Source organism: Pygocentrus nattereri, chromosome 6 (genome assembly GCF_015220715.1).
Source record: "Pygocentrus nattereri isolate fPygNat1 chromosome 6, fPygNat1.pri, whole genome shotgun sequence".
In the NCBI taxonomy this organism is placed as follows: Eukaryota; Metazoa; Chordata; class Actinopteri; order Characiformes; family Serrasalmidae; genus Pygocentrus; species Pygocentrus nattereri.
The window spans coordinates 43,890,890-43,918,558 of NC_051216.1; the positions used below are offsets into that span (position 1 = coordinate 43,890,890).

Sequence of the window (27,669 nt, forward strand, 5' to 3'; positions counted from 1 at the left end):
CAGATAACCAACCAGAGAACTTTCAGATAGCCAATCAGACTGCAGGATTCAACTTGTCAATTGGAGTGAAGGATTTAGGCAGCCAATCAGAGTGCAGGATTAAGATAACTAATTAAACTGCAGCATTAAGATGGCCAATCAGACTGCAGGATTCAACTTGTCATTTGGAGTGAAGGATTAAGGCAGCCAATCATAATGCAGGGTTAGGATAACCAGTTAAACTGCAGGATTGCGATGGCCAATCAGGATTAAGATGGCCAATTAAATGACATGATTAAGATGGCCAATCAGGATTAAAATAGCCAATTAGAGTGCAAGATTCAGAAAGCCAATCAGAGAATAGCATTCAGCCAGCCAATTAGACTGCAAGATTCATCAGGCAGTGGGGAGCTCAGAATTCAGACAGCCAATCAGAGCACAGGAATAAGCTAGCCAATCAGAGTTGAGGCCAGCATTTCAATAACATGCCCTCCCTTGTTGGCATTTCCCCCTTGTGGGAATAACTGACACCTTTACTAGATGAGCGCAAGTGAAGTTGGTCAGATGGCACTAGGGAGCAATGAGGGACTGTAGACCTCAGTAGAAGAACTTACCCAGAAATCATTGCAATCTGACCTAATTCCCTTTTCTAACGTGAGGTAAATGGAGAACAACGGCAAATAAAGTACTGAATACAAAGCCAACTCCAAAAAAGTTGGAATGCAACAGAAAACAGTGACTTATAAACCGACTTTGACCTGTATTTGAAAAACAGTACAAAGACGAGACGCATGCCTTCTCACTTCAACTTCATTGTTCTTTGTAAATAAACGCTCATCCCAAAAACATGTTCCAATAGAGTTGGGACAGGAGCAAAATATCCAGGTTAAAAATAAAGTTGTGAGGAATTGCAAGGATTTTAGGTATTTTACCCTCTGCAGTTAATATGATCAGCAGATCCAGGAAATCTACAGAAAGTTCTGCCAATAGTAGAAAACCACTACTAAATGACTGTGACCTTCGATCACCTCATGGGCTCGGGCATGATTTTACAAACCATCGTCAATAAACTCGGCCATCGCTGCACAAATCCAAATCCAAAAATACAAACTGTGTCATGTGCAGTGGAGGTCACGTGTGAGCAATGTCCAGAAACACTGCCGACTTCTCTGGGCTCACATAAAATTGACTTATGCTCAGTGGAAACGTGTTTTGTGGTCTGATGAGTCAACTGGTCAGATTTTTTGTGTAAGTAATGGACAGCGTGTTCTCCACGCCAAAAAAGAAAAACATCCAGATTGTTACCAGCGTATGAGTTTAACCTGTGCGAACCTGTACAGTTACACAGCAGAAGACATGCAGAAAAATAAATAAATAAAAAATAAGATTGGCAAAAAAATTACGCTTTAGAAATTGGATTCGTTTGTGTTTTCAGTCCCTAAAGGATTATTGGGAGAGGGGATGTAACACAGCGGTAAACAAGCTCCTGTCACAACATCTTTGGAACATGGACCCAGGCATCAAATTTGGAACGAGCATATCGCTGGTGTCGGAAAAAAAATCTTGTAACTCTATTTTTGTCGTTTTTCAGTTTTTGGCATCATTTGAAAAAGCCTGTTGCCCTTTAGATTGTGTGTAAATTTCATGATGAATGGACCAAAATAAATGACCCAAAATGCCTGGATAAACATCTGGTTCCATTGACTTACACTAAAAGTAAAGCAGGTTTTTGTCCGACAACGACATAGTTACAAAAACAACGACGTTCTTGAGGTAAAACATCACCGTTTTTATTCCAATTTCTATTGAATACAGGCCAAAACAGACTAATCGCTGCTTCCGTTTTCATTAGCACTTCACACTGTCCCAACTTTTTTGGAACTGGGTTAGTATTTAAAAACTATAGCAATATTTTAAAATTTAAAGCTTCATATTCTGAAAGATGTAGAGGATCCAAATTATGATAATTTCCTACAAGTAACGATAAAAACAATAGCAAGAGCTATTAGCTAGATCCTTCTCATCTTTTAGAGTAGACGTACATCGTACCTGTGCTCTGACTGACACTGTAGTGGTCAACACCTCTGCCTTCTACGCTGTAGACTGGGGTTCAATCCCCACCTGGGCAAATACCCTATACTATACCAATAAGAGTCCTTGGGCAAGACTCCTAACACCACCTTCGCCTACTTGTGTAAAATGATCAACTTGTAAGTCGCTCTGGATAAGAGCGTCAGCCAAATGCCATAAATGTAAATGTACATGCTGCTATTGATTGATTGGGAAACAATGATTCAGATGTTTAATACATGAGGATTTATTAAATAAACATGACTGTATCAAAACAAATAACACGTCTCAATCCAAAAAGAAACTGATGTGAACCCCTGCAAATAAAGCGAACATCATAATTCAGTCTTGAGCAAACATTCACAACAAAGAAAGACGTTTGAGTTAACCAATGAGCTGAAACGTACGTGATTACATCATAGACTGGCATGTAGTATTTATGTAATAATGCACTTCACTGTTCCGTGTACGAATGCGAGATGTAAACACTGGACGTTAATATGTTTGCTTCTGTGTAAGGCATTGTCTTTGGGTCTGCGCCAGTAACGTAGCTGAGATCAGGGACTTGCAGCAGGTGGTAAAGGCTTCCTACACAATTCTACTGATCTGTCCGCTGATAAGGGGAGCTTAGGGTCGCGCAGGTCCACGTTTGACTCATAACTTAAAGCCGCTACACTTGTCGAGCTGCTTTTTAAACGGCCTGGCTTTCATAAAATGTGCAAAAGTAAACTGATTGAGCAAACAAATGTATCTGCCAGGCATACATTTCCATACATTTCACTTTTCCATATTTAGACCTGATGGTTGATATGAACATCCACATGTATTGGAGGTTATTACATACGCATTGAAACTGATCCTTCAGGTTATGGACCGTTTGCACCTGTTGTATTCCCATATCAGAGGAGCCTATGGCAGTATTATGGCCTTTTTGTGGCCTGAGCGAAGTTATAGGACCCCAGCCTGTATACAAAAAGGTAAAATACAGAAAATATATTACCATATACTCTATTTTGGAATACACTGACAAAATATAACCTTTCTTTTTTATATTTTTGGGGCAGCCACTGGATATAACCCTTATGTGTTGAGCTGAGACCAGCCCTTGCCCTTTCCTCTTGTGAGAATGCCCCATGGTGTCTTCACCGCCTTGCCGTTACTGTATTAACTCAAGTGAAATTTGTTGGATGGAGGGTTGAGGGATCTAGTCAACAGAAATGTGGACTTCAGTATCAAAACAGGCACAGATCTTTTCCACTGTAGAGCCAAATGGTTCCCAAGGCTGTTATTCAATCCGCTGTCCAAATTATGACTGAGAACTTGTGACAGAAGAAAAACTATGCAAGACAGTGGCTCGGCAACAGCTAGCAGGTTAACAGCTACACTTGCCACAGAAAAATTGGATTTCTTCTTCACCGGACGTACTTCTGCAGTCAATCATGTACTGTGAGTTACGGAACGGTTTGGATCTAGATCTGGAGCTCTCTAGCTAACTGGATTAAAATTGTACTGTTTCCCGATCGTGTACGTAAACTGATCTTATTTGCTTGTTTTTGGTTTTGCAGGATGTGATGGCACAATACTGAAGCGAGCGTAGAACCGATAGCCGTGTCATCAAGTCACAGCAACAAGGGGTTCTGCGGTCTTAAGCATGGTTAGCTCACCGTGTTGAGGATGGTTTGTAAGCCTTCCAAGAGGAACTGTATCTGTGTGGAAATGCTATTGGTACAGTTACTGTCCATGTTCCGAACCATTCAGCTATACAGTGGAAAAGAGGCGATCTGACATTTGATCTGACACAAATTCCCTTTACTAGCCTGAAAAATGGCAAAAAAGGCAAAGCCAGAGCAATAAATACTTCAAAATATTTAGCATTGCGCAGCGCTAGCCAACGCAGGCATCTAGTAGCTGATGTAACAGAATTAGCCGTTAGCATTCTCCTCTAAACATGGTTAACTGTCCAGTGACACTACATTAGGGCAGTTTGAAAAGATTCCCGTGTCTCAGATGCCTTCACCTTCCTAGCATCGGTAGCACTGTTTGATAGAGGGAGAGTGTTCAAACTAGGGGCGGCACGATGGCGCGGTGGGTAGCGCTGTCGCCTCACAGCGAGGGTCTGGGTTTGATTCCCCGGCCCGGAGTTGGCATGCTCTCCCCGTGTCTGCGTGGGTTTCCTCCCACTGTCCAAAGACATGCAGTCGGGCCAACTGGACATGCTAAATTGCTAAATGTGTGTGTCTGTCTGTCTGCAATGCGATGGACTGGCAACCTGTCCAGAGTGTATCTTGCCTTCCGCCCGATGACCACTGGGATAGGCTCCAGCACCCCCCCGTGACCCTGAGGGAAAAGCGGCTGTAATGGATGGATGGATGGATGTTCAAACTAGGCTGTACAGATTAAAAACTTGGGGGGCAGTCATGGGCTGGAGGAACCGGAAGGTTGCCGGTTCGATCCCCAGCGTTGACAGTACATGACTGAGGTGTCCTTAAGCAAGACACCTAACCCCCAACTGCTCCTGGGCGCCGTGGATAGGGCTGCCCACCGCTCCAGGCAAGTGTGCTCACTGCCCCCTAGAGTGTGTGTATTCACTAGAGTGTATGTGGTGTTTCACTTCACGGACGGGTTAAATGCGGAGGTGGAATTTTTCCGTTTGTGGGATTAAAAAGTATCACTTAACTTAAACTCAGGTCTCCTGTCTGTCAGGTTGCTAGTTAGCAAGCTGAGCACCTCCCAGCAAGAAACTACAAAAAAGGAAGGAAGGGGCGGTGAAAAAACTAAAAAAGTACTTAAAATTGTCTCATCACCTTCCATGTGACCACAAAGTCGCATGTGGTGGGTGAAGGCTTGTTAACATTAAAACGGAGGGCGGTTTTCCCTTCAAATTGACTGCCTACAGGGTGGAGAAGGGGAACTCTTATCAGAGTTATACAGACACCAGCGGTTACAGACAAAAGCAATGAGATACTAAATTTACCGTACTCTGTACAAGTCAGAGGCCACCCTTCATTTATCGAATTTCTAGCAAAAAATATAACCAAGAAAAATGTGAATATTTAAATCACGCAGAAGTCTCAACGGCTAAATATAAATACACAAAGTTTTCAGTATTTGGGGCATCCGCTCTTTATCCATTACAGCTTCCACTAATTTCAAACTTTTCAAAGGCTATTTTTTCACGCCTCCAAAGTTCAGCCCGATTTTTTAGCCCCTTTTTAAGCCCGATTTGGTCAGAGCCGAATTTCAGCTTCATCGGCCGTCATTGCTGTGCAGCAGGAGGGGGAAACGGTGCCTGATTAACTGTCCAAATGAGTTTTGAGTCGGATGATCGGATGGATTTCTGACATGTCAGGAATTTTGGTCGCTTGTCTCACAGTGTGATCAGCCTCACGAACCCATTTCTCGCACCCAACACCACACACAATCACAGCCACAGCTCCTGCGTGGAGGCAATGATTGTGGCATCGGCGTCTGTATATGACGAGTTTCCTCCGTCTGACTGAGCTGAATTGCGAGGTATAAATAAATTCAGTGGGTTTTTTTGTCTTTGTAGAGCCGCCTGCTCTTCAGCTTCAGTGCACAGTGTGGCACAAGTTACCCAAGCTGGTTTAGCACTTTGTCAATGGCTGAATTTGGCTTCTATATCAATACAGTGCACTGCTTGTCCAGTATGGAACTGTGCACACACGTCTGAATCTCGGAAGGCTGTTTATTAGACATGTGATGCACTTTATGGATGAAGGAGGGACTATTTTAATAAGTTGGGCACTATGTAGAGAGCAGGGAGCCTTTCGAGATTCAGACAGTGTTTTAATTAGGACATCGGTGGCGCCGCTTGTTGTTTTGAATGAAACAGCTTTACTATAGATCGTCTGTAGGGGCCTCGATTCACATGCAGTGTGAGCACCCATGTCGCGTCATGTCAGTCAGGCCGAGTGTTTTCGTATAGTGTGAGCTCATGAATCGCAGGCTACATACAGTGTGAGTCACCAAAGAACAAGACTTGAAAATGCCTGGCTTTAGAGGTTGGCTGTGCTTTCTTCTTCTCGCTATACAAGTAAACCCAAACACATTCTGTGATGTTGAGGTCTGGGCTCTGGGGCGGTCAGCCCATTGTTCTGGGAACACCAGCAGCTTCTTTGTCTGCTCTGATGGTGAAAGTCCTGGTGGGCTACCAGGTCTTGCAGGTGATTGTTAGGAGTCCACTTTACTCTGTAGCTTTTAATCATTTTTTCAACCCTAGCTTTGGAAAATGTGCAAGAAGATAAATAAATGAAGGGTGGTCTCTGACTTTTGCATAGTACTGCACTGTGTTAGGCCATGAAGGTGTGTTGGCGCGTGAACGACGTCTATCTGTACTGAAAGTTCCAAGAAAAGGACATTTTATAGTTTATTTTCGGCCCACAAAGTTTCAAGTTTGACTGATATAGGCTGGAAAGTGAATATGCTGAACAGCAATGCAGATATTTAGGTCAGCACAACTGAAAGCACTGCACACTTAAGAGAAGGACCTTGAAAGCTGCTGGTGTAGCAAATGAAAGTTGGTCTATAGAGAATGAGAGAAAGGAGAAAAGACAGAAGTGAATAAAAATGGAGCAGCCTATATGAGTGCAACTTACAAGTGCAACAAGTAATAATAATAAAAAAAATACTTTTAACCCTTTTACAACCGAAGCCTTCCGGTAAGGCAGATATATCATTTTAACACTCAGACCCTATTTTTTCATATTTGACGCAACGTAAAAGTGCAAAAAAAGTCTTCAGGATTTGTTTCCTAGTGCAAACGGACAACTTCTGTTTCTGTAACGCCTGTGCTTTTGTGCTTAACAGTAAAGGCCATTTCGAGAGGTATTAAAATTCCCAACGCACCAAAAAAAGCTTGAATACGACGGTGCTAACGACTGGCTCTACTTTGGCCGAGCTACAATACTTCAAATTGTGCCCAAAGACACGAACCGATAAGGCAATATTGTCCACTACCACTCAGCCCTTGGAAGTTAACCTACATCAATTACGCTTGTGACAACCAGCAGAGCCACACAGCCAGAAAAGCTTCTGGATCTCTGGATGATGCCGACTGGTCGTCTTTGCGTGTGTGCAAAACTGTAGCATCTCTGTTAGTTTCTTTAGCTCTTGCTGCAGCTCCTGTCGGGCCCGGCTGGTTCTGATTCGTTCCCCTGTCGACTGCAGCGTTCTGGGACAGAGGGAGAGCTTTTGGGTCAGACTGAAGGAACTGTCCTGTCCTGGACTTCACCGGACTCCAACAGAGGAAATCATCACAAAATACTGCAGTGGGGTTTAGGAGAGGCAGCGGCTCGATCTCCACGCCACTTCATCTTCTTCTTCTTCTTTAAACTCCTCTCTGGAACCTGCTGCCTGTGTGAGAAGACAAGAAGAGAAAAATCAGAAGGAGGAAAAGAAAGAAAAAGTACAGAAATATAGAAAAAACAAGAGGAGAAAGAAAAGAAACAATAAGAAGTACAGCAAGAAAAATGGAGGAGGGAGAAGGAAATATAAAGGACGACAAAATCAGGAGTTGAAAAAGAGAGGGTTACAAAGGAGAAAAGAAAAAGAAGGAAAGGAAACCAGGGGAAAAAGAGTAATGGGGAGAAAAATGCAGGAGGAAAAGAAGAATCAGGGAAAAACAAAGGAAGAGAAAAGAAAGGAAGGTGCAGAAAAAGAAAATGAGAAATTGAGAGAAAATAGGAGAAGAAAACGAGATGGAGAAAAAATATATGAGAAGAAAATGAGAAATTTAGACAGAGAACAGGAGAAGAAATTAGTAACTGAGTACTGAAATACAGTAAAAGAAAAGGAGAAACTGCGACAAAGTACAGGAGGAAAAAAGGAGAAACAGAAAGTACTGGAGGAGAAGAGGAGAAACTGAGAGAAAGTACAGGAGAAGAGGAGAAACTGAGAGAAAGTACAGGAGAAGAGGAGAAACAGAGAAAGTACAGGAGAAGAGGAGAAACAGAGAAAGTACAGGAGAAGAGGAGAAACTGAGAGAAAGTACAGGCAGAGAAGAGGAGAAACTGAGAGAAAGTACAGGAGGAGAGGAGCAACTGAGAGAAAGTACAGGAGGAGAAGAGGAGAAACTGAGAGAAAGTACAGGAGGAGAGGAGAAACTGAGAGAAAGTACAGGAGGAGAGGAGCAACTGAGAGAAAGTACAGGAGAAGAGGAGAAACTGAGAGAAAGTACAGGAGAAGAAGAGGAGAAACTGAGAGAAAGTACAGGAGGAGAAGAGGAGAAACTGAGAGAAAGTACAGGAGAAGAGGAGAAACAGAGAAAGTACAGGAGAAGAGGAGAAACAGAGAAAGTACAGGAGAAGAGGAGAAACAGAGAAAGTACAGGAGAAGAGGAGAAACAGAGAAAGTACAGGAGAAGAGGAGAAACTGAGAGAAAGTACAGGAGAAGAAGAGGAGAAACTGAGAGAAAGTACAGGCAGAGAAGAGGAGAAACTGAGAGAAAGTACAGGAGGAGAGGAGCAACTGAGAGAAAGTACAGGAGGAGAAGAGGAGAAACTGAGAGAAAGTACAGGAGGAGAGGAGAAACTGAGAGAAAGTACAGGAGGAGAGGAGCAACTGAGAGAAAGTACAGGAGAAGAGGAGAAACTGAGAGAAAATACAGGAGGAGAAGAGGAGAAACTGAGAGAAAGTACAGGAGAAGAGGAGAAACTGAGAGAAAGTACAGGAGAAGAGGAGAACCTGAGAGAAAGTACAGGAGAAGAGGAGAAACAGAGAAAGTACAGGAGAAGAGGAGAAACTGAGAGAAAGTACAGGAGAAGAAGAGGAGAAACTGAGAGAAAGTACAGGAGGAGAGGAGAAACTGAGAGAAAGTACAGGAGAAGAGGAGAAACAGAGAAAGTACAGGAGAAGAGGAGAAACTGAGAGAAAGTACAGGAGAAGAAGAGGAGAAACTGAGAGAAAGTACAGGCAGAGAAGAGGAGAAACTGAGAGAAAGTACAGGAGAAGAAGAGGAGAAACTGAGAGAAAGTACAGGAGGAGAGGAGAAACTGAGAGAAAGTACAGGAGAAGAGGAGAAACAGAGAAAGTACAGGAGAAGAGGAGAAACTGAGAGAAAGTACAGGAGAAGAGGAGAAACAGAGAAAGTACAGGAGAAGAGGAGAAACTGAGAGAAAGTACAGGAGAAGAAGAGGAGAAACTGAGAGAAAGTACAGGAGGAGAGGAGAAACTGAGAGAAAGTACAGGAGAAGAGGAGAAACAGAGAAAGTACAGGAGAAGAGGAGAAACTGAGAGAAAGTACAGGAGAAGAGGAGAAACAGAGAAAGTACAGGAGAAGAGGAGAAACTGAGAGAAAGTACAGGAGAAGAAGAGGAGAAACTGAGAGAAAGTACAGGAGGAGAGGAGAAACTGAGAGAAAGTACAGGAGAAGAGGAGAAACAGAGAAAGTACAGGAGGAGAGGAGAAACTGAGAGAAAGTACAGGAGAAGAGGAGAAACAGAGAAAGTACAGGAGAAGAGGAGAAACTGAGAGAAAGTACAGGAGAAGAAGAGGAGAAACTGAGAGAAAGTACAGGAGAAGAAGAGGAGAAACTGAGAGAAAGTACAGGAGGAGAAGAGGAGAAACTGAGAGAAAGTACAGGAGGAGAGGAGAAACTGAGAGAAAGTACAGGAGAAGAGGAGAAACAGAGAAAGTACAGGAGAAGAGGAGAAACAGAGAAAGTACAGGAGAAGAGGAGAAACTGAGAGAAAGTACAGGAGAAGAGGAGAAACAGAGAAAGTACAGGAGAAGAGGAGAAACTGAGAGAAAGTACAGGAGAAGAAGAGGAGAAACTGAGAGAAAGTACAGGAGGAGAAGAGGAGATGTGGGATAAGGAATAGGAAGAGGGGGACAGAGATAAGTGAGTGAGAGAGGCTGAGAGAGGAAATGGTGACAGTGAGATAAGCAGCTTTCCCTTTCAGTCCTTAAAGAGCTCCTACTGCGGCTAAACACTCCTCTAAACGGGATGTGACTTCACTTCCTACCGCACTCTGCATTCCACACCACTGACGGTGTGGGTTCACTCAGGAAATAACTTCCCGTCAGACTACCCAGCATTTCAAACCTTCACTGTCACATCAAAACCCTCTAATGCAACGTTGTCGTTCTTAATTCAAAAGCAGCAGCTGCTCCTTACATTCTGTAAAACATTCAGATAAAAGGACAAATAGAAATAGTCCAAAATCACTCAGAGTAAAATCTTTAAACGTTTACATAAGTAAGGTTACACGTATGCGATAGAACACGAGAGGGAGTGCGCAATCGCGAAATAGTAGATCATCACAGCCGCGCTGTTATAACTCACGACCTCCAGTGTTCTACTGCTTTCATACAACAGCTAAATTAATAAAGTAAGAAACGAATAAACCGGGCCGTGAACAACGAGCTCCGCCCACTCGCTGCACAGCCAGCAGTTCGTTCTCCTGCTCCTTACTCTAAATTCCCAAACTGTCGTCACCACTGAGCAGCAGTTTTGTTTTTTATTGGGTCAGTTTTACGGCTCAGTCCGATTTGGTCCGACTCTGAAGATCAGACACGTCTGGCGAATGGTGTTGGGTTCATTTCTGGCTGATTCCAGGTTGTTCAGCTGTTCTTTTGTCACAGCTGCCGACTGAAAAGCTGCTCAGTGGTGACGACAGTTTGGGAATTTAGTGTCGTCTCGTCTTCAGAGTCGGACCAAATCGGCTGTCGATCAAATGCGATCTTAAAAGTGTCCCGTTTTGTGTTTGCGGCAGAGTAAGAAGTAAAAACGTTCAAATGGCTTGAGCGTCTCCTACAGCTGTCAAAGTCGTTGCTTAGCAACAGCGTCTCAGTGGAGTGATACAGTGTTTGTGGGAAAACCTGTGAAATAACAGCGCTTCTCAACCAATAGGCCGGAACTAACTGTTGCACAAATAGTCGTATGTAAGAGTTTGGGCACGACCTCTTCTACTCAGAATGCATATGCATGTTACTGTTTACTTTGTTTGTTTTATATTTATTATTACTTTGTGTATGTTAAACTCAGCAAATAAACAGAAACTGTGCACTAAAATTAGGAAATGAACTGCGTTCCCTGTAGATCAGGGGTTCTGCTTGGTTTACTTTGAACCGCAAACTTGCAGACCTAGGAAAAGTTGCATGATTATGTAATAATTGTGACAGGCCTCTATGCAAGGTTTTATTACAACAGTGACACAGTGTGACTGCCCTGTATTTCACGTGATACGTAGTAGGAATACAGTAATAACAGCATCGGTTATGGATTTGTGTGGTTTAATCATTTTACTTACCTAATCACCCTGACCAGCTCATGAAAGGCTTTGTCCACATTCATCGGAGGGTCCTTGGCACTTGTCTCAATGTAAGTAATCTGTTTTGTGGATGAGGAAAAAAAAAATAAATCATGTATGCAGGCCTCAAACTTTGTGACTCACAGCATCTTTAAATAGGACACCCCAAAATACCACAGCCATCTTTGATTGGCTCATCACGTGGCTAAAGCGGGCTTTAATCACAGCCTGTTTCTAGGGGTGAGTCAACACTAGAGCCCGCAACCCACCACACAAACACAAACACAGACACACAGGTTTTCATACAATGTCAGGACATACGTCCCATATGTACTATATGCATGTGAACGTCTACAGAACTGAGGGTCACTAGAGGCCACCCTTCATTTAATTCATTTCCAGTCAAGTCATTTTTTGGCATCAGGAAAAAAAAAGCATTTAACAAAAAATTTAACTTTTTATCGTTATTACAGCTTTTACTTTATTCAGGAGACCTGCTTTCAGTTTTTTCAAGTAAACTGGATTCAATTCGCATGTCCTGTGGTCATTTCCTCGTTAAGAGACGCTCCCCTTTGATTTTATTTCTGTCCAGATCGTCCATGTCGGTGTTTTTCTCCCTCCTCTCCTAAGAAAATTACAGGCGGTGTTGGCTGCTGCTTTTTCACCAAACTCAGCGGTTGTCTGATAAATTTAGTCCTGTCTGGATACAAATCTGTGTGATTGTGGTGTGTTTTCCAGACAGATGTTGTATTGCGCTGGAAAAATGAATGTTTGACCACTGTTACTCATCGTATTTACTCTTCTAGCGCACGTATCCATGTTAAACAGTTTCCAAATCACAAAACAGTGAATGTTTTGCAAGTCTTTCAGCCATTTACTTGATCTGGGGAATAGAACTTGGGCAGAATCAGCAAGAGAGGAAACACAAAAAAGTCTATCACAGAAACGAGATTCCTCAGGCTGATTATAGGAGCAATTATAATGACAGCGGCATGTTTACATACAGTACTTTATATTCTCATACCTCTCATTAAAGCATTCCTTTATATGCACAATATCATCAACTTTTCATGCAAATAGAAATGTGGTTATGTGTGACGCTTTTTCAAGCATCCTGTAATTATTTTATTGCCGTTTGGATGCATGAATTATCACTGAGGCTACGTTCGCATTACAAGCCTTACTGCTCAAATCCGATCACTGTGACTCGATGATTCACACTCGTTTAGGTAAGTTAATCAAATCCGTCATTAATGTGATGAACCGGCGTCCTGAACTGACCCTCATGAGCTCCTCCTACTCAGTAACGTCACGTGACATCATCAGCACAAACTAACGAGCAGAACGAGCTTCGCTGAGAAGATCATTAACTCATCAGTTACTCATCAGTTAACTGATCAGCTCTCAGCTTCATTATTAGAGCCAGACGAAGGAGGAAAAGGTGAGATGAGCTGCTTTTCCAGCGTTTACAGGGTTTAACTACTGTTTGGCGCTGTTGCCATGGTAACGATGAATGACGGTGCACACACTGTGGAAAATAAACACATGAATTCCGATCTGAGCGTCACGTCCAGGTCGTATGGCCACAAACCGGACACGCATCCGATCTAGGACCACATATGAAAGTGGCTCAGGTCGGATTTGAAAAGATCAGATTTGTGTCCACACGGCCCTGAAAACACCAGATCTGAGTCACATCAGGGCAAAAAAATCAGATTTGTGCCACTTTAACCTGGTAATGTGTAGCCCGTTTTTACAGACGCCCCACTGAGAAACTAATCCAATCCGAATAAGGCTTTTAGAAGTTTGGTTGCATTTTCTGCTTCTCAAGATCCAAATAATCCCAAACACATTCAATGAGCTTGATTTTCTCCTCTCTCTCAAAGACGAAAGTTTATCTGATGGTGGTAGTTTTAGTGTCTGAAAGGTCTTCCAGGTGGCTGTTAGGAAACTCATTTTCTCTATAGCTTTTAATCACAGTTTCAGCTCCAGTTTTGGAAACTCTCTGTCAAATTTTAAATCTAATATCCTTAGAAATATCTCCTGGAAAATGACCAACTTGTACTTAATGGCTACTTTGACTTATTTAAAAAAAATAAGGGTGGTCTCTGACTTTTGCATATTCCTGTAAGTAATTATCTATGATATAATAATAATATTCCCCATATTATTACATGTATAGTGCTGTGTAAATGTCTTAGGCACTTAAACACATTACTTAAAGACATTTATCTTGGCAATAGGTGAGTTTTTGCTTTTAAAAATACCATTGATACCTAAAATCACTTGTTTTATCAACATTATATCTATCGTTACATTAGAATTATCTTTTTAAATCTTAACCTTTGCACAGTGATGTATGTACCCTACAAACCAAAAATGGTTCTGCATTTACAGTGTTAAATAAATGCAACATGAAGCTACAAACTCTGGAGTTTATTGGGCTTTTATATTAGCCCTGTTTTTGTCCTAGTCAGGATATTTCTGTCCTGAAAATGTGCAAAGACAAACACACACACCAAAATAACACATGGTCTCAATGGCTGCCAATCCCACTGGTGTCCGGCCTCAGAGTGAAAGCTTTTCAGTCTCTCCAGACAGACGTCTTCCTGTGCTGGTTTCACATTTGCCAAAGAAGGGAGCCTTAATTTTGGGCTTGTTCATCACTTTCTAATTAAAGACGGTGCAGAGAGTCGACAAAAGCTTCAGCATCTGAGTTGTGGGCGGGTCTGCTGTTTTAGGCGAAGCCAAAGTGTTAAAAAAAAAAAAAAACCCTCATGAAACCTGTAGAGTCTTGACGTTAATGTCTCTGCATACTAATGAGAGAGCGGTGCTATATTTTCACCTAAGGCTTTATATTGGCTATTAAATCCATCTCAGCAACAAAAAATACAACAACAGTGATGAAATATTCTAAGCTCACACATCAGACCCACTAAAGAGGGACAGAAGGGTAAGAACCAGACGTCTGAAGAGATGACAGCTTACAGAAAGGCTTTTTATCATGGTATGATATATATACACACATAGCATGTGACCCATGGTTCCTATCACCACTAATGTAAATAAATTTGCTAAAAAAAAGTTGCTACGTTGGAAGTAGTTCAGCCGGTAAGTTGGAATGGAGCAGTTTTTTGTGTACTTTGTTTACATCCCAAAGACTGAATTATGTAGAAATTTTGAAAAATTTCCTTCAAATGTTTTCCATTTTATAAGTTGCCTTTATTTTCAGAGCCAAACAAGACCAATGGGAATTGCATGCATGTCTATCTGACTGGAAGACTCACATTGTGTTTGGCCGCCATCTCGCAACCCTGGTCACTCGTCACCTTCCTCAAATGCACCAAGTCCACTTTGTTAGCCACCAGGATCATGGGGAAGGATTCTCTGTTGGAAAGCAAACAAGACAGAATGGAATATTAATAATAAGCACAGGAACGATAATAATATCAGTAAAAAACTATCTGGTGCAGACACATCACAGCAGTGAGGCTCTCACCGGTCTTTCACCCTGAGGATGAGCTGGTGAAAGCGGTCCACGTGCTCAAAGCTGGCCTTGTCTGTGACGGAGAACACGATGAGGAAGCCGTCGCCTGTCCTCATGTACTGCTCTCGCATGGCACTGAACTCCTCCTGTCCTGCTGTGTCCAGCACTGGAACAACATTTGGTTTGGGGTTTAGAGACAATAACATAAGATTATATAACCAAACATTAAACTTCCACTACTATTTATTCGCATGGGTGCCTCACCAACTGCACATTATCAGTGACCCAGCATTTTATCAAACACAAATTGCCATTCTAGTGAGCACAGCATCAAGGGGTCATTTATGGGGGTCAATACACCACCAAACAATCATCCTGCTCCACTAAATTGAAGTGAAAATAAACTTATTGTATGCTGCTGTAGTGCTTGTGGAGTGTGTAAGGCTAAAAAGCCACATCAATTCAAATAGTGGTCAAGTGGTCTTTATTGTCATTCCTCAATATGCATCGCTATACACTGGGATACACTATACATGGGACACACTGTATGTTGTGTCCATCACTAAAAAGAACTGATAACTTCAGAATCTGCACACATTTAGACTGGAATTCACATTGCTATTTGATTTGTCTCATCGGGGCAAATATATTAAAATATATTCACATTTATGTTTAGTTGCTCAAAACGGTAGTTTCCTTTACACAAAGTAAAGATTTAGAGAAATCAAGTTATGACTGTTGCCACAGCATTAAAGGATTAATATACTATTAATACCTGCCATTAAGCAGATATCTGCTCTAAAAATGAGGGATAAATATAGAGAAAAAGATCATTAGCGTGATGCCGGAGACACTACCATCCAAAATAGCCCACTGTCCGTCGATCTCCGTGTGCTTCAGGTAGGAGTCCTCAATGGTCGGATCATAATCGGGCACGAAAATCTTCTGGAAAAACTGGATGGTGAGAGCGCTCTTGCCCACGCCACCGTCCCCCACCACCACCAGCTTATACGTGGGGAGATTGTCGCTAGGCACTGCGCTGGTCGCCATGACAACAGCTATACCTGCAAGACAGGGAAGGAGAGCTTGTTGGTAACCTGCTGCTGCAGCTGACTGCTTCCTCTAGCATCTAAAAAGCAGGAGGTCATATGAGAACCAGGCTCAGCATGAAGACTGAAGCGTCTAAGGTTTAAATGAGGGGATGCTACGCGCTTTCTGCGGAGACGCTGAGGTTTGAGAGCGACATCTACTTGAGCAAAAGCTAAAATGAGCCAAAGAACCACAGAGGAAGTGTGGTCTTCTCTAGACTCTCACACTGAGGTTCGCTTTAATTATGTCGGTTTCCTGCAAGGCACCAGACGTGGAACAGATGCTGGTTTTTCAACCTTCGTAGATTTTCTTCAGCATTTATTTAGAGATACAGAGATACAGATAGAGAGAGACAGAGAGACAGAGAGATAGATAGAGAGAGAGAGACAGAGAGAGACAGAGAGATAGAGAGAGAGAGATACAGACAGAGAGATAGAGATAGAGAGAGACAGAGAGAGATAGAGACAGAGAGAGATACAGACGGAGAGAGGGAGACAGAGAGAGACAGAGAGAGATACAGACAGAGAGAGAGACAGAGAGAGAGAGAGAGACAGAGAGAGACAAAGAGACAGAGAGAGACAGAGAGAGAGATACAGACAGAGATAGAGAGACAGAGAGAGAGATAGAGAGAGACACAGAGAGAGAGAGAGAGAGAGAGAGAGAAAGAGAGAGAGATACGGACAGAGAGAGAGAGAGAGAGAGAGAGAGATACAGACAGAGAGAGAGAGAGAGACAGAGAGAGAGATAGAGAGATACAGAGAGAGAGAGATAGAGACAGAGAGACAGAGAGAGAGAGACAGAGAAACAGATAGAGAGAGATACAGAGATAGAGACAGAGATAGAGATAGAGAGAGATACAGACATACAGGCAGAGAGAGAGAGAGTCAGAGAGAGAGATGGAGAGAAAGATTGAGAAATAGAGATACAGACAGAGAGAGCGACAGAGAGATATGGACAGAGAGAGCGACAGAGACAGAGAGACCGCTCTCGAGAAAAATTTGCCCAGCACTTGACTCTTTCTGTTCACTATTAAGCTTCTGCTAGAGTAGAATAGGACTTTCTAAAAAATACAACATGATCTCTACCTTTAAAATGGCCATGATATTTTGTATAAAACCTCTTGTCTGACCCTATTGTGGATTCACAAAGACAGAAGTCAGTAATGACAGGCAACGTTTCGGCTAACGCCGCTGTACTGGCGGACTCAAAGTCGTCTTCTAGAGTGAAATTCCTGTTTTTCTTCTGACGACCACTGGCAGCCAGCCAATAGTAACCAATCATACGTCAGGACCCGCCCACAGCTGTCAACAATGAAATGAACTCTTGCATGAGCAGAAGCTTAATATCGAGCTGAGACAACAGTCGAGAGTCAGGCTAATCTTCCTCACGTGCAAGAGTCGTTTTCCTCGCTTGCGAATTTTAAACTGGATCGATGCCATACAGATTCCACGATTGTGTCCCTCTCGGCTCTCCTAAACAGCTTTTAATTGTCTTTTAAAGCGATACCCTCAGCGCTCTCAGCACTACGCTGGACCGTGTTCGTGGGAGAACTACAGACAAATCAACAAGCAGCAAACTAACAAAAGAGGGGCTCCAGTCCATCCCAGTTACACTTTGCCTTGTGTTGCAATTTCATAATAAACAACCCAAAAGAAATGATCCAAAATCACTTGTTACAAAAACCTACATTAAAAGACAAAATGTGTTGCACACAGTTCAATTCCTCACTGTCATAATTACATAAATTCAGTATCAGCTCCACAGTAGTTACTACATAATACATCTTAAGACTAAAAACTGAGTAACAGGCCTAGAGTGTAAGGGGTTAATGAACTGCGGATGTCAGGGTGGGAGTTCTAGCAGTGGTGTGGTTCACTTCACAAGTATTTCACATTTCTAACCAAGCCACAAGTCTGAAGCCTTTTATTGCACAGCGTATAAGACAAGCTCTAAAGGGGTTTTCCCACAGTGGGACGCAATAATACTTACAAAACTCTCTCTTCATTGTTGGGGTTTTCACAACCCTCTTATGCCAGATAGAGCAAAAAAAACAGGTTTCTATACTGGGAAAAACTGCAGAAGCTCAAACGATTGTCACTGTGGAGCTTCCTGCATCTTTCTCTAGTAATAGAGATGGAAAACGTGTAGGTTTTGGATCAAAACTTCCCTAAATGACCTATGTTGCTGAGGTAGTAGTGAAATCATCACTGTAACTTCATTAGACCAGAGGGCATAGGGATGGTACAATACCACTCTTTCTGTTCCGATACTAATACCGATACCAGAATCCTGAGTATCGGCCGATACCGATCCCATCCAGTATTTTATTCTTTCAGAAACTAGTAAGCTTTAAAATCAGCTTTTTTTCAACTGAAGATCTTTAATTAAGATAAGCATCTAAAAGTAGACCCATCACACTGAAACTACTCAACACCATCAACCCCACAGCTGACAACACCACAGAGTGACAGAGAGAGAGTTGATAGGTGGGTGAGTGAGAGTGGGTGAGAGTAAGAGAGTGAGTGAGTGAGAGAGTCAGTGAGTGAGAGAGTATGACAGTGAGTATGAGAGTGAGTATGAGAGTGAGTGAGTGAGTGAGAGACCAAGTGAGTGAGAGTGAGTATGACAGTGAGTGACTGAGTATGAGTGAGTGAGTGAGAGAGAATGAGAGTGAGTGAGTGAGAGACTGAGTGAGTGAGAGAGTATGACAGTGAGTGAGTATGAGTGAGTGAGTATGAAAGTGAGTGAATGAGAGAGTGAGTGTGAGAGTGAGTGAGAGTATGAGAGTGAGTGAGCAAGAGAGAGTATGAGAGTGCGTATTAGAGTGAGTGTGAGAGTGAGTAAGTGAGAGTATGAAAGTGAGTGAGTGAGTGAAAGAGTGAGTGAGAGAGTGAGTGAAAGACTGAGTGAGAGAGTGAGTGAAAGAGTGAGTGAGTGAGTGAAAGAGTGAGTGAGAGAGTGAGTGAAAGACTGAGTGAGAGAGTGAGTGAAAGAGTGAGTGAGTGAGTGAAAGAGTGAGTGAGAGAGTGAGTGAAAGACTGAGTGAGAGAGTGAGTGAAAGAGTGAGTGAGAGAGTGAGTGAGAGAGTGAGTGAGAGAGTGAGTGAGTGAAAGAGTGAGTGAGAGAGTGAGTGAGTGAAAGAGTGAGTGAGAGAGTGAGTGAGTGAAAGAGTGAGTGAGAGAGTGAGTGAATGCTACTACAGGGGAGATTTGTAACAGCATTAAATCCTTTTTTCCATCCCATTTCCCGTCTAGCATTTTCTGCTGTTATGTGCCAACAAGTCAGAGCCAGAATTAAAAGACAGTTTAAATCATTAAACATTAGAGGTTTTTAAGCAGTTAATGACGTGTTAATGCGGTGAATAATATTAACACAACAAAGTTTTCGAGTTTAACCCTTCAAACCATCCGTAGTACTGAAGCCCAGCTGCAGTGATCTGTACACCGGCATAACATTCTGACCACCTCCTTGTTTCTACACTCATTGTCCACTTTATCAGCTCCACTTACTGTATAGCTGCACTCTGTAGTTCTACAGTTACAGACTGTAGTCCATCTGTTTCTCTGATACTCTGTTACCCTGTTCTTCAGTGGTCAGGACCCCCATGGACCCTCACAGAGCAGGTACTATTTGGGTGGTGGATCATTCTCAGCACTGCAGCATGTGGTGGTGGTGTGTTAGTGTGTGTTGTGCCCACTTACTGTCCACCCTATACTGACACTTTACACTTATTATCAGATTATTTCACTTATTTCTTGACATCTTGTACTTGAAATAAGTACAAGATAATAAGTAAATAAGTTTGCTTATTTCAAGAAATTCGCTTGAAACCTGCAAAGTTATCTGTCAATATAGGGAGATGATTTTCTACTTAATAAAATTACTTAAAGCAAGTAAGACATCTAAACATAAGTGAAATACTTATAAGCTTACACTAATCTCAGAATGAGGAATATTAGAAATGTAGACTACCTTTAAAACAATTTAGCCTGTTAAGACATCATTTCTTGCAATGTAGTGAGAAGAAATCATAACCGTATCTCGCCATCATAACAAAACCTCATATCGCCGAAATAGTACCATTTCAGGCCACTTCTATTGGTCCACTTCTATTCTCTTTTTCGTGAAAAGGCTTCAACAAAATTCACTCCTACCTTTCTTTCTTTCTTTCTTTCTTCTAAGTGCTGGAGATGACCCACTGACACTGTCTTGACACCAGTGAGGCCAGCAGCACAGCGGCCGTGGCAGGCTGTGAATGGAGGCCCTGCCTGTGCCGCTCTGGGAGGAAACGACCGTCAGCAGGGAGACGGCCGTCCCCTTCCTGCGGTCCACAATACGAGGAAGGAGCGAGTTTCCTTCCTAATTCCATCCACGTCGTATCAGAGCACCCCCGTTCACGAGGGAACCCGATCACGCCTCACTCTTACACATCCAGCACAGCAACGTCAACCTGTCCACTTAGGCCCAGACTCATCACGGGTCACGGCCCGTCCGGGATTCGAACACATCCGAACGTGACAAGTGCTTAGCAACGCTGGCAGGGCTTGAGGCGCCAAATCAAGTTAAGATTTTCTCAACTTTAAGCAAACGAGATAAGAGACAGTCAAGCAATAAGCTAAATGACTGGCTAAAATTCCTTGGACCAATCGTAGACTCGGGGAGTCTGAGGTCCCCAGTCTCTACGGTCTAATTTTTTATTTCTACGAGCATTTTGTAAATTTATAACCGCAGTTCATATCTTAAACTAGGGCTGCACCAATACCACTTTTTCCCATCTGATACTGATGCTGATACCATAACCCTTACGTACTGACTGATACGAGCTCTAACTTTACTAGACTATAAATCCTGATATTTGCAGTTCGACTTAAATATTTTGCTAAAAACTGTAATCTGTGTCAAATAAAACATAGAAATAAAGTCCAGACTGTGGTCCATCTGTTTCTCTGATACTTTATTAGCCCCTTTTTTTCCCTGTTCTTCAGTGGTCAGGACCCCCATGGACCCTCACAGAGCAGGTACTATTTGGTTGGTGGATCATTCTCAGCACTGCAGTAACACTGACGTGGTGGTGGTGAGTAAGTGTGTGTTGCGCTGGTCTGAGTGGATCAGAGAGCAGTGCTACTGGAGGTTTTAAATGCCTCAGTGTCGCTGCTGGACTGAGAACAGTCCACCAACCAAAAATAACCAGCCAACAGGGTCCTGTGACCACTGATGAAGGACTAGAGGACGACCAACACAAACTGTGCAGCAGCAGATGAGCTGTCGTCTCTGCCTTTACATCTACAAGGTGGACTGACAAGGTAGGAGTGTCTAATAGAGTGGACAGTGAGTGGACGCAGTGTTTAAAAACTCCAGCAGCACTGCTGTGTCTGATCCACTCGCACCAGCACAACACACACTAACACACCACCACCACGTCAGTGTTACTGCAGTGCTGAGAATGATCCACCACCCAAATAGTACCTGCTCTGTGGGGGTCCATGGGGGTCCTGACCACTGAAGGACAGGGTAACAGAGTATCAGAGAAACAGATGGACTACAGTCTGTAACTGTAGAACTACAGAGTGCAGCTATACAGTAAGTGGAGCTGATAAACTGGACAATGAGTGTAGAAAAAAACAAGCCTCCCGAACAGGACTGGAAATTAAATGAACGAAGGGTGGTCTCTGACTTTTGCACAGTACTATATATATATATATATATATATATTGGTTTCCGAGTAGCTACCAAATAATTCATAGTAGTTACATATAATAGTCAGATGTAAAGATTAATAAATGGAAAAAAAAAATTATAATAAGCTTCAAATTTAACACTCAAGAACAGCATCGGAAAGGGGTATTAGATGTCAAATAAGCAAACAAATAAATAAATAAATAAGACAATGGCAAAAGGTCTCGTCATGCAGACCAAGAACATTCAAAGCACTGTTTTCCGAGGGCCTTTCTCTCTATATGGTGTATGTTATAGAGCCGTACAGTGACTTCATTAACAGCCCGAATGTGTCACAGTGAGTCACTACACTTCCACCGAACAACGTGGCCATTGTACAGCACAACTGCGTCCCAGTGCGCGTTCTCTGTTTGGAGCAGCTGAACTGGGAGCTGCTGGACCTGAATGCTGTATTGTGCTTTTCGTTTGAATCCAGCTCCGTCGTCATCGTGCGTGAAGATACCATCGCTGACAGGCTGTTTTATTGGCTCCATTGGGTGGCATTCGAAACAGGCCGCTGCCTTTCAGAAGTGCGAGCGAGGGGGGCTTCACTCTGGCCTTGGAGAGCAGCTGTTCCACATTTCAGTGACCACTGACACAGAAATAACTCAAACATGCTTCACATTAGCAGGGCTCAGCGATGCTGATGAAATCCAACATCGCGATATTCACAGTGTCAATATTTAAACGAGAATTCCACTGATTTTTTAATAATTCAGCCGTAAGTCGTTCCGAGTGGTCTGGAGTTGAAACTGTTCCTTGTAGAGAAACTTACCGTCTCTGATTTCTTTACAGCGGTGGTGAGAGAAACCAGGGGCCGGATTACAGAAACTCCCTGTTTTCCTTATGATCTGAGGTCAAGATACGATTTTACAGAAGCAAATCTGATCTTAATTGAAGGAATCATATCTTATCTTATCTTACAGCATCTTTTCCTATCTAAAGTTAGGAAATCTTAACTTTCTCGATTGAAGTCGACAATCAGCTGTTATGTCTGTTACCTAGCAACCGACCATATGCGCACAGCGGAAATGTAAACATGTAATCAAGCTAGCCAGACAGCTAAGGTCAGCTACCGTTACTGATGTAAAAAACTGTAAAACAGAACTAAAGCGTGATAAACTGAAAGCTAAGAATATCGTGTCAGCGCTTTTATTAGAGCGTCGCTGATCAGCAGTTTCAGTTTCAGTTTCCTAAATGCTTTAGCCGAGCGCACCAACGATATCCCTCCTAATAAACATACACGTTCAGCTCCGTCTCCTCATTATTCACCACCATCACTGTAATTTTATATCTGACGAGTTTTTTTTATCAAACATTAACACCTGAAGGTAATAAGAGGGACGGTGGAGAAAACTGCTGTTTTTAATGACGCTACATTTTTCTAGACTCTTGACTCAAAGCACCGTTTTCAGTGTAGATAAATGTAGCGTCATTATGCTGGTTATAGTGAACTGAGCTGCCTCTCACTGCATAAAACATGAGACGCAGGAGATTCAAACAGAAGTTAAGACGCTCTGAGTTTATGTTAAAGTCAAGGAAATATTTTGGATATTTTGTTTCTGTAATCCTGTTTTCTTATCGGGAAATAAGAGAAGACTATAGACTGAAGAACCGTCGTTCTGTAAAGGCTTCTGTCTTAACTGAAGCTGCCGTGACATCAAAGCAGATAAGATATGATCTCAGGCTTAAGAATTTTCTGTAATATGGCACAATGTCTACAACACAAACAGAGCCATTTTATTTACCTTCCAAAACCACCACTGAACCTACACGTCTTCTGAGTTTTTATACGTAATGTTGATGATGGTAAAACAGTGACAGATCTGAAACTTTTTGCCTTGCAATGCTCAGCATGCACCATTAAAAAAAAAAAAAAAAAACACATTTTCCACCAAATTTTGGTCTCAAAACTATCACAAAACAACAGCTCAGACAACAGGCAGCTCATTCGTAACCATTTCCTGTAATAACTTTCTGTGAGGGAGATTTTAGAGGCATTAAACTCTTCAGACGTCTGGTTCCCATCACCACCACTGTGAATAAATCATTTCTCTTTAAATCACATCACATCAATCAATGACTCTGCTTACATCTTAACTTTACTTACACAGAAATTCTGAAAAATTGGTGGAAATCCCCCTTGAAGCCCCTGAAACCAAAACAAAAAATAAGAACAACAAATTATACTTTTACTTTTTATTATTCAAATGTATAAATCAGGCAAATCAAGAAGTGAACCACGTGATAGCTTCCATCATAAATCATGAATCCAAGTAAAACTAAAACTAAAAGGTAATTGATTTTCCACAATTTCTGCTTAATCAAATGGTTGAGATGTAGGCAAAGTCATTCTCTTCATGTTCATATTAAGTGCTCTGCTCCAGAGAAACTCCAGAGCCAAAACTGTTCCCAGTGGTGGTGATGGGAACCAGGCGTCCGACCTACTTTACTCAAAGTTATCACATGAAATAGTCACGGATACGCTGCCTGACGCCTGAGTGTGTTTACGTGCACTTAATAATACCATCGTTATCAGATTCAGGCGGTTATCTGATGACTGAAGCGGTCAGATTAAGACCTAGAAATCCGCTTCAGAAACAAACCTTTTGCTTAGTAATCAGATTCCTCAGTGCACGTCGACCCTTACGCTGATTTCTTTCATTCGTCTCAGTCTGTGCATGTGTAAAAAACAGAGCGCTGTCCCAGAAACAGCAAGCAACGTTGAACACATATAAGCACCTATAAGATGACGTTCAAATGCTTTTGGAGCGACGCTGAAGCCAATCAGATGCTTGATGAAAGGAAGAATTTAAATATATTCATCGTCTACATAAATATATCCCCCTGTTGTCGTAAATCTATCGAGAAAGAGCGTTTCAGACATCAGGCAGCGTATTTACAGCCGTTTTTTCTGAGGGAGCTTTATGTACGTTCATATTTTCAGCGAAAGTGGCTCGGTGTTTAAAATAAAGCAGTGGGTTACGTTTACGTCACACGTTATTCTGTGCGTCTACTGGCTGTTTGCAAAGGTGTCACGCCTTGTATGGACTCTCCCAGTGTTACGGACTACATTTCCCAAGACACCTTGGGAAATCACGTGACGGCGGACTTCCCTGTAGAAGTCCCTTCCGGGTCCCTCAAGGACTCCATTACCCAGGAGGCAAGCGGTGATCATGTGATCAGTGACGATCAGCCTCGTACCTATCGGCGCTCTCGGTCACCAGAATATTGAACGGTTTCACCTGTGTGTTTATAGCGTCATGATCACATTTGTGATCATCTGTCATCACACACTTGGACTACGACTCTGCCTCGTGTTAATAAAGCCACTCTTCTAGGTTTTATCCGCACGCGCCTGAACCTTGCTGACTGGTTATGGAAGGAAAAATATGTTTCCTGCCCGACTAATGCGGAACCAGAGTTTTCCCATTATCTGATTACCCAAGTGCATTTAATCGTGTTTCACCAATCACTGACAAAATCAGGTTTTCTGCAGTTGTCGGATTATTTAGTGCATGTAAACACACCCACTGTTTTTCTGACAGCTATATTTGCGCAGACACTGAGACCCCTGGTTTCTCTGTGAAGAACCGTGAACGACTGAACAGCCCAGAGAAAAGAAATATTCTAAATGAGATCTTAGGCCCAGTCCCATTTCACCCCTCGCCCCTACCGCTCAGCCCTTACCCCTCCTTTTTGCATGTTCACGTCTAGGGGTAGGGTGTCCCTATTCTTGTTGAGATAGAGGGGTGGGGTGAAGTGTTAGGCCTACATGGCCCTCCAAACGGAGGTTCTTCAGAGTCTCCAAACAGCGTGCTATGAGAAAAAAAACAGCAAGACGGAGCACAAGAGAGCAAAAAACCACACAAATGTGAGAATTTTCTCTGTAAAAAATGAAGATAGCCATTGTGTTATCTTAGTTTCAATGTCATTTCAAAGCATTATGGTCCTTTTTTTAACAACAAGCATAAAAAAGTGGTATTAGTGCTGACGTCTCGGCAGCAATCTGGCTAAATTTCCCAGTTCCACCTTAAATGGTGCAGCAGTTACATTCTGGCGTCACAGGCACCAGAAACGCTGCATCATTTAAGGTGGAACGGGAAAATACCAACAAGAAGCTGGTGAATATCTGACTTCAGCTTCATATCACTGAAGAATTAGTGGTGGGTGGTAATAAATAATTGCCCCCCTCTTTGAAGGCGTATGATCCCTAAATGTAACTAAAGCCCAGCAGTGAGGAGCTGAACTTCCCCCTCCTCTGCTGGCACTGCAGACGGGCAGGGTCGCCTACAGAGCGGCGGCAGTAGCTGTTAATGAAGTGATGCTCTTTTTATCTGAGGGCCCCATTTCAGAGGAGAAGATTTCAACCACTGCCCTGTATCTCGGTTCTAAGCTGCAAGGTGTCACGAGGGGTAGGGGTAAAAATAAGAAAGGGGGTTTGAGCCTTAATCTCAGGCCCTTCTCCAACATGTGGTTAAGTCCTGTTTTAAAATCAGAGTGTCTTCTCCTGTTTCTGCATTTTGGCTTCAGAGAAATAGTCCTCATATTTCCTCACTTTGATTAAATTATTGTTACACATATGGAATAAATGTTTAGTGTCTGACTCATCGCACCATTCACACCAGTCTTAGCTGAACAATATTTCCATAGGAAAAGCATAAGATCATCATCGTTTTCTTATATAGCCCTATTCCCAGAACTCAGAGTGAGAACTCAGTCTTTCCTCAATCACCAGAACGTCTTTCAATGAAATGCTTATGTTAATCTAATCTTTTCTCATAAAGAGGGGGTTATGGGAAAGAATTCAGTAATCAGTGATCCTTCATCAGTGCAATATTGAGATGTTTTTGATAGTGATTTTGCACTGAGATATTTGAGACAAAGACCTGCTTCCTGCAGAAATTTTGAAAAATTGGTGACATTCCCCTTTAATGCCAAACAACCAGCCAGCACTGAGACGCTCATCCACGCTCCAGTGACAAGTGACACGCATAAAAAGCTCCGTTTAAAGCTGTTTTTAGCCATATGGACTGGTCCCTGGTGTCCAGCATACCTGACTGATTATTCAGAGCGGGGCTGAAGTTGCCTTCCTATTCAGCTCCTTGTTCGAATTTCCCCGTTCCACCTTAAATATTGCCGTAGACACCGTTATAACGCCCGAGGCGCCAGGACGTAACAGCTGCTCCATTTAAGGTGGAACGGGAAACTGCGAATAAGAAGCTGGCGAAAAAGAAGCGGACTTCTGCTTCGTTTATTCAAAGCCTTTTAAACAAAAAAAAAGCACAGACGGTCGCATTTTCTGTCTCTGCAAACAGAAAAAAACCCTTTAGTCGTGGAGTTTATCTCCTAAACGGCTCGCGTAGCAACGACATTTGTCATCAGATTAGGACGAAGGAAGAAGCAGCAGCTTACCGCTGAAGGGTTTGGAGCCTTGCTTGGAGAGAATATCTCCCAAAACCTTCCCCACATCCCTTTAACAGCAGCAGGGAGAAGGTAGTCAACAGGTTTTCCTCATGAAGTGAGTCAAAACATCGTTGTGCTCTCTTTCTCCTCTAGTACCCCCGCCATAAAACACTATAACGGACAATCTTTACATCGCCGCTGCTGCTGCTGTTGCTGCAGCTATAAATAGAATAGACGAGCCTGGTGGAGGGGTGTCTTTCGCCTGAATCATGAGAGTCTTTTTTACCCGAGGTTGATTTAATTTACAGACTGTACTGTAAGCTATAGAGTTAAGTAAGAGCTGTTTCAGCTCGTTTCTGTTATTGGAAATCATAGCCTGGGCAGCCTTTAAAAAAAAGAAAAAAAAAGTGCACCATCGTTTCCCCCGCTTGTGAAAGTGGACTGTTCCGCCACACCAAAGCGTTCAAGTTCAAGGGAGAACTCCACCGATTTTTTAAAATTCCACATAAGGACGTTGTTAAGATGTAAACAAAGTCAGTAAGAGTGGTTTGGTGTGAAATGCTTTGTTCTAGATAAACTTGCTGGGTAAGAATTTCTCACAGTGGTAGTGATAGGAACCAGACGTCCACCTCTAAAAGCTCCCTCGTATAAAGT

At 42.6% G+C, this 27,669-nt stretch overlaps 1 protein-coding gene across 2 annotated transcripts; it reads right to left on the bottom strand.

Annotated features, from left to right (window-relative positions):
- Positions 1-6,423: 6,423 nt before the first annotated feature.
- si:ch73-116o1.2 (ras-related protein M-Ras) lies at positions 6,424-27,221 on the bottom strand. Of its 2 annotated transcripts, none has more exons than XM_017703011.2 (6): positions 27,025-27,221; positions 15,663-15,869; positions 14,818-14,971; positions 14,606-14,705; positions 11,319-11,398; positions 6,424-7,422 (listed from the first exon to the last, which is right to left on the bottom strand). In XM_017703011.2, exons 2-6 carry the CDS (start codon positions 15,853-15,855, stop codon positions 7,323-7,325), a joined length of 627 nt encoding a protein of 208 aa, XP_017558500.1. In that variant the 5' UTR covers positions 15,856-15,869; positions 27,025-27,221; the 3' UTR covers positions 6,424-7,322. The 2 variants fall into 2 exon arrangements, with proteins under 2 accessions (XP_017558500.1, XP_017558501.1); XM_017703012.2 differs by lacking the exon at positions 27,025-27,221 and adding an exon at positions 20,049-20,138.
- Positions 27,222-27,669: the final 448 nt, after the last annotated feature.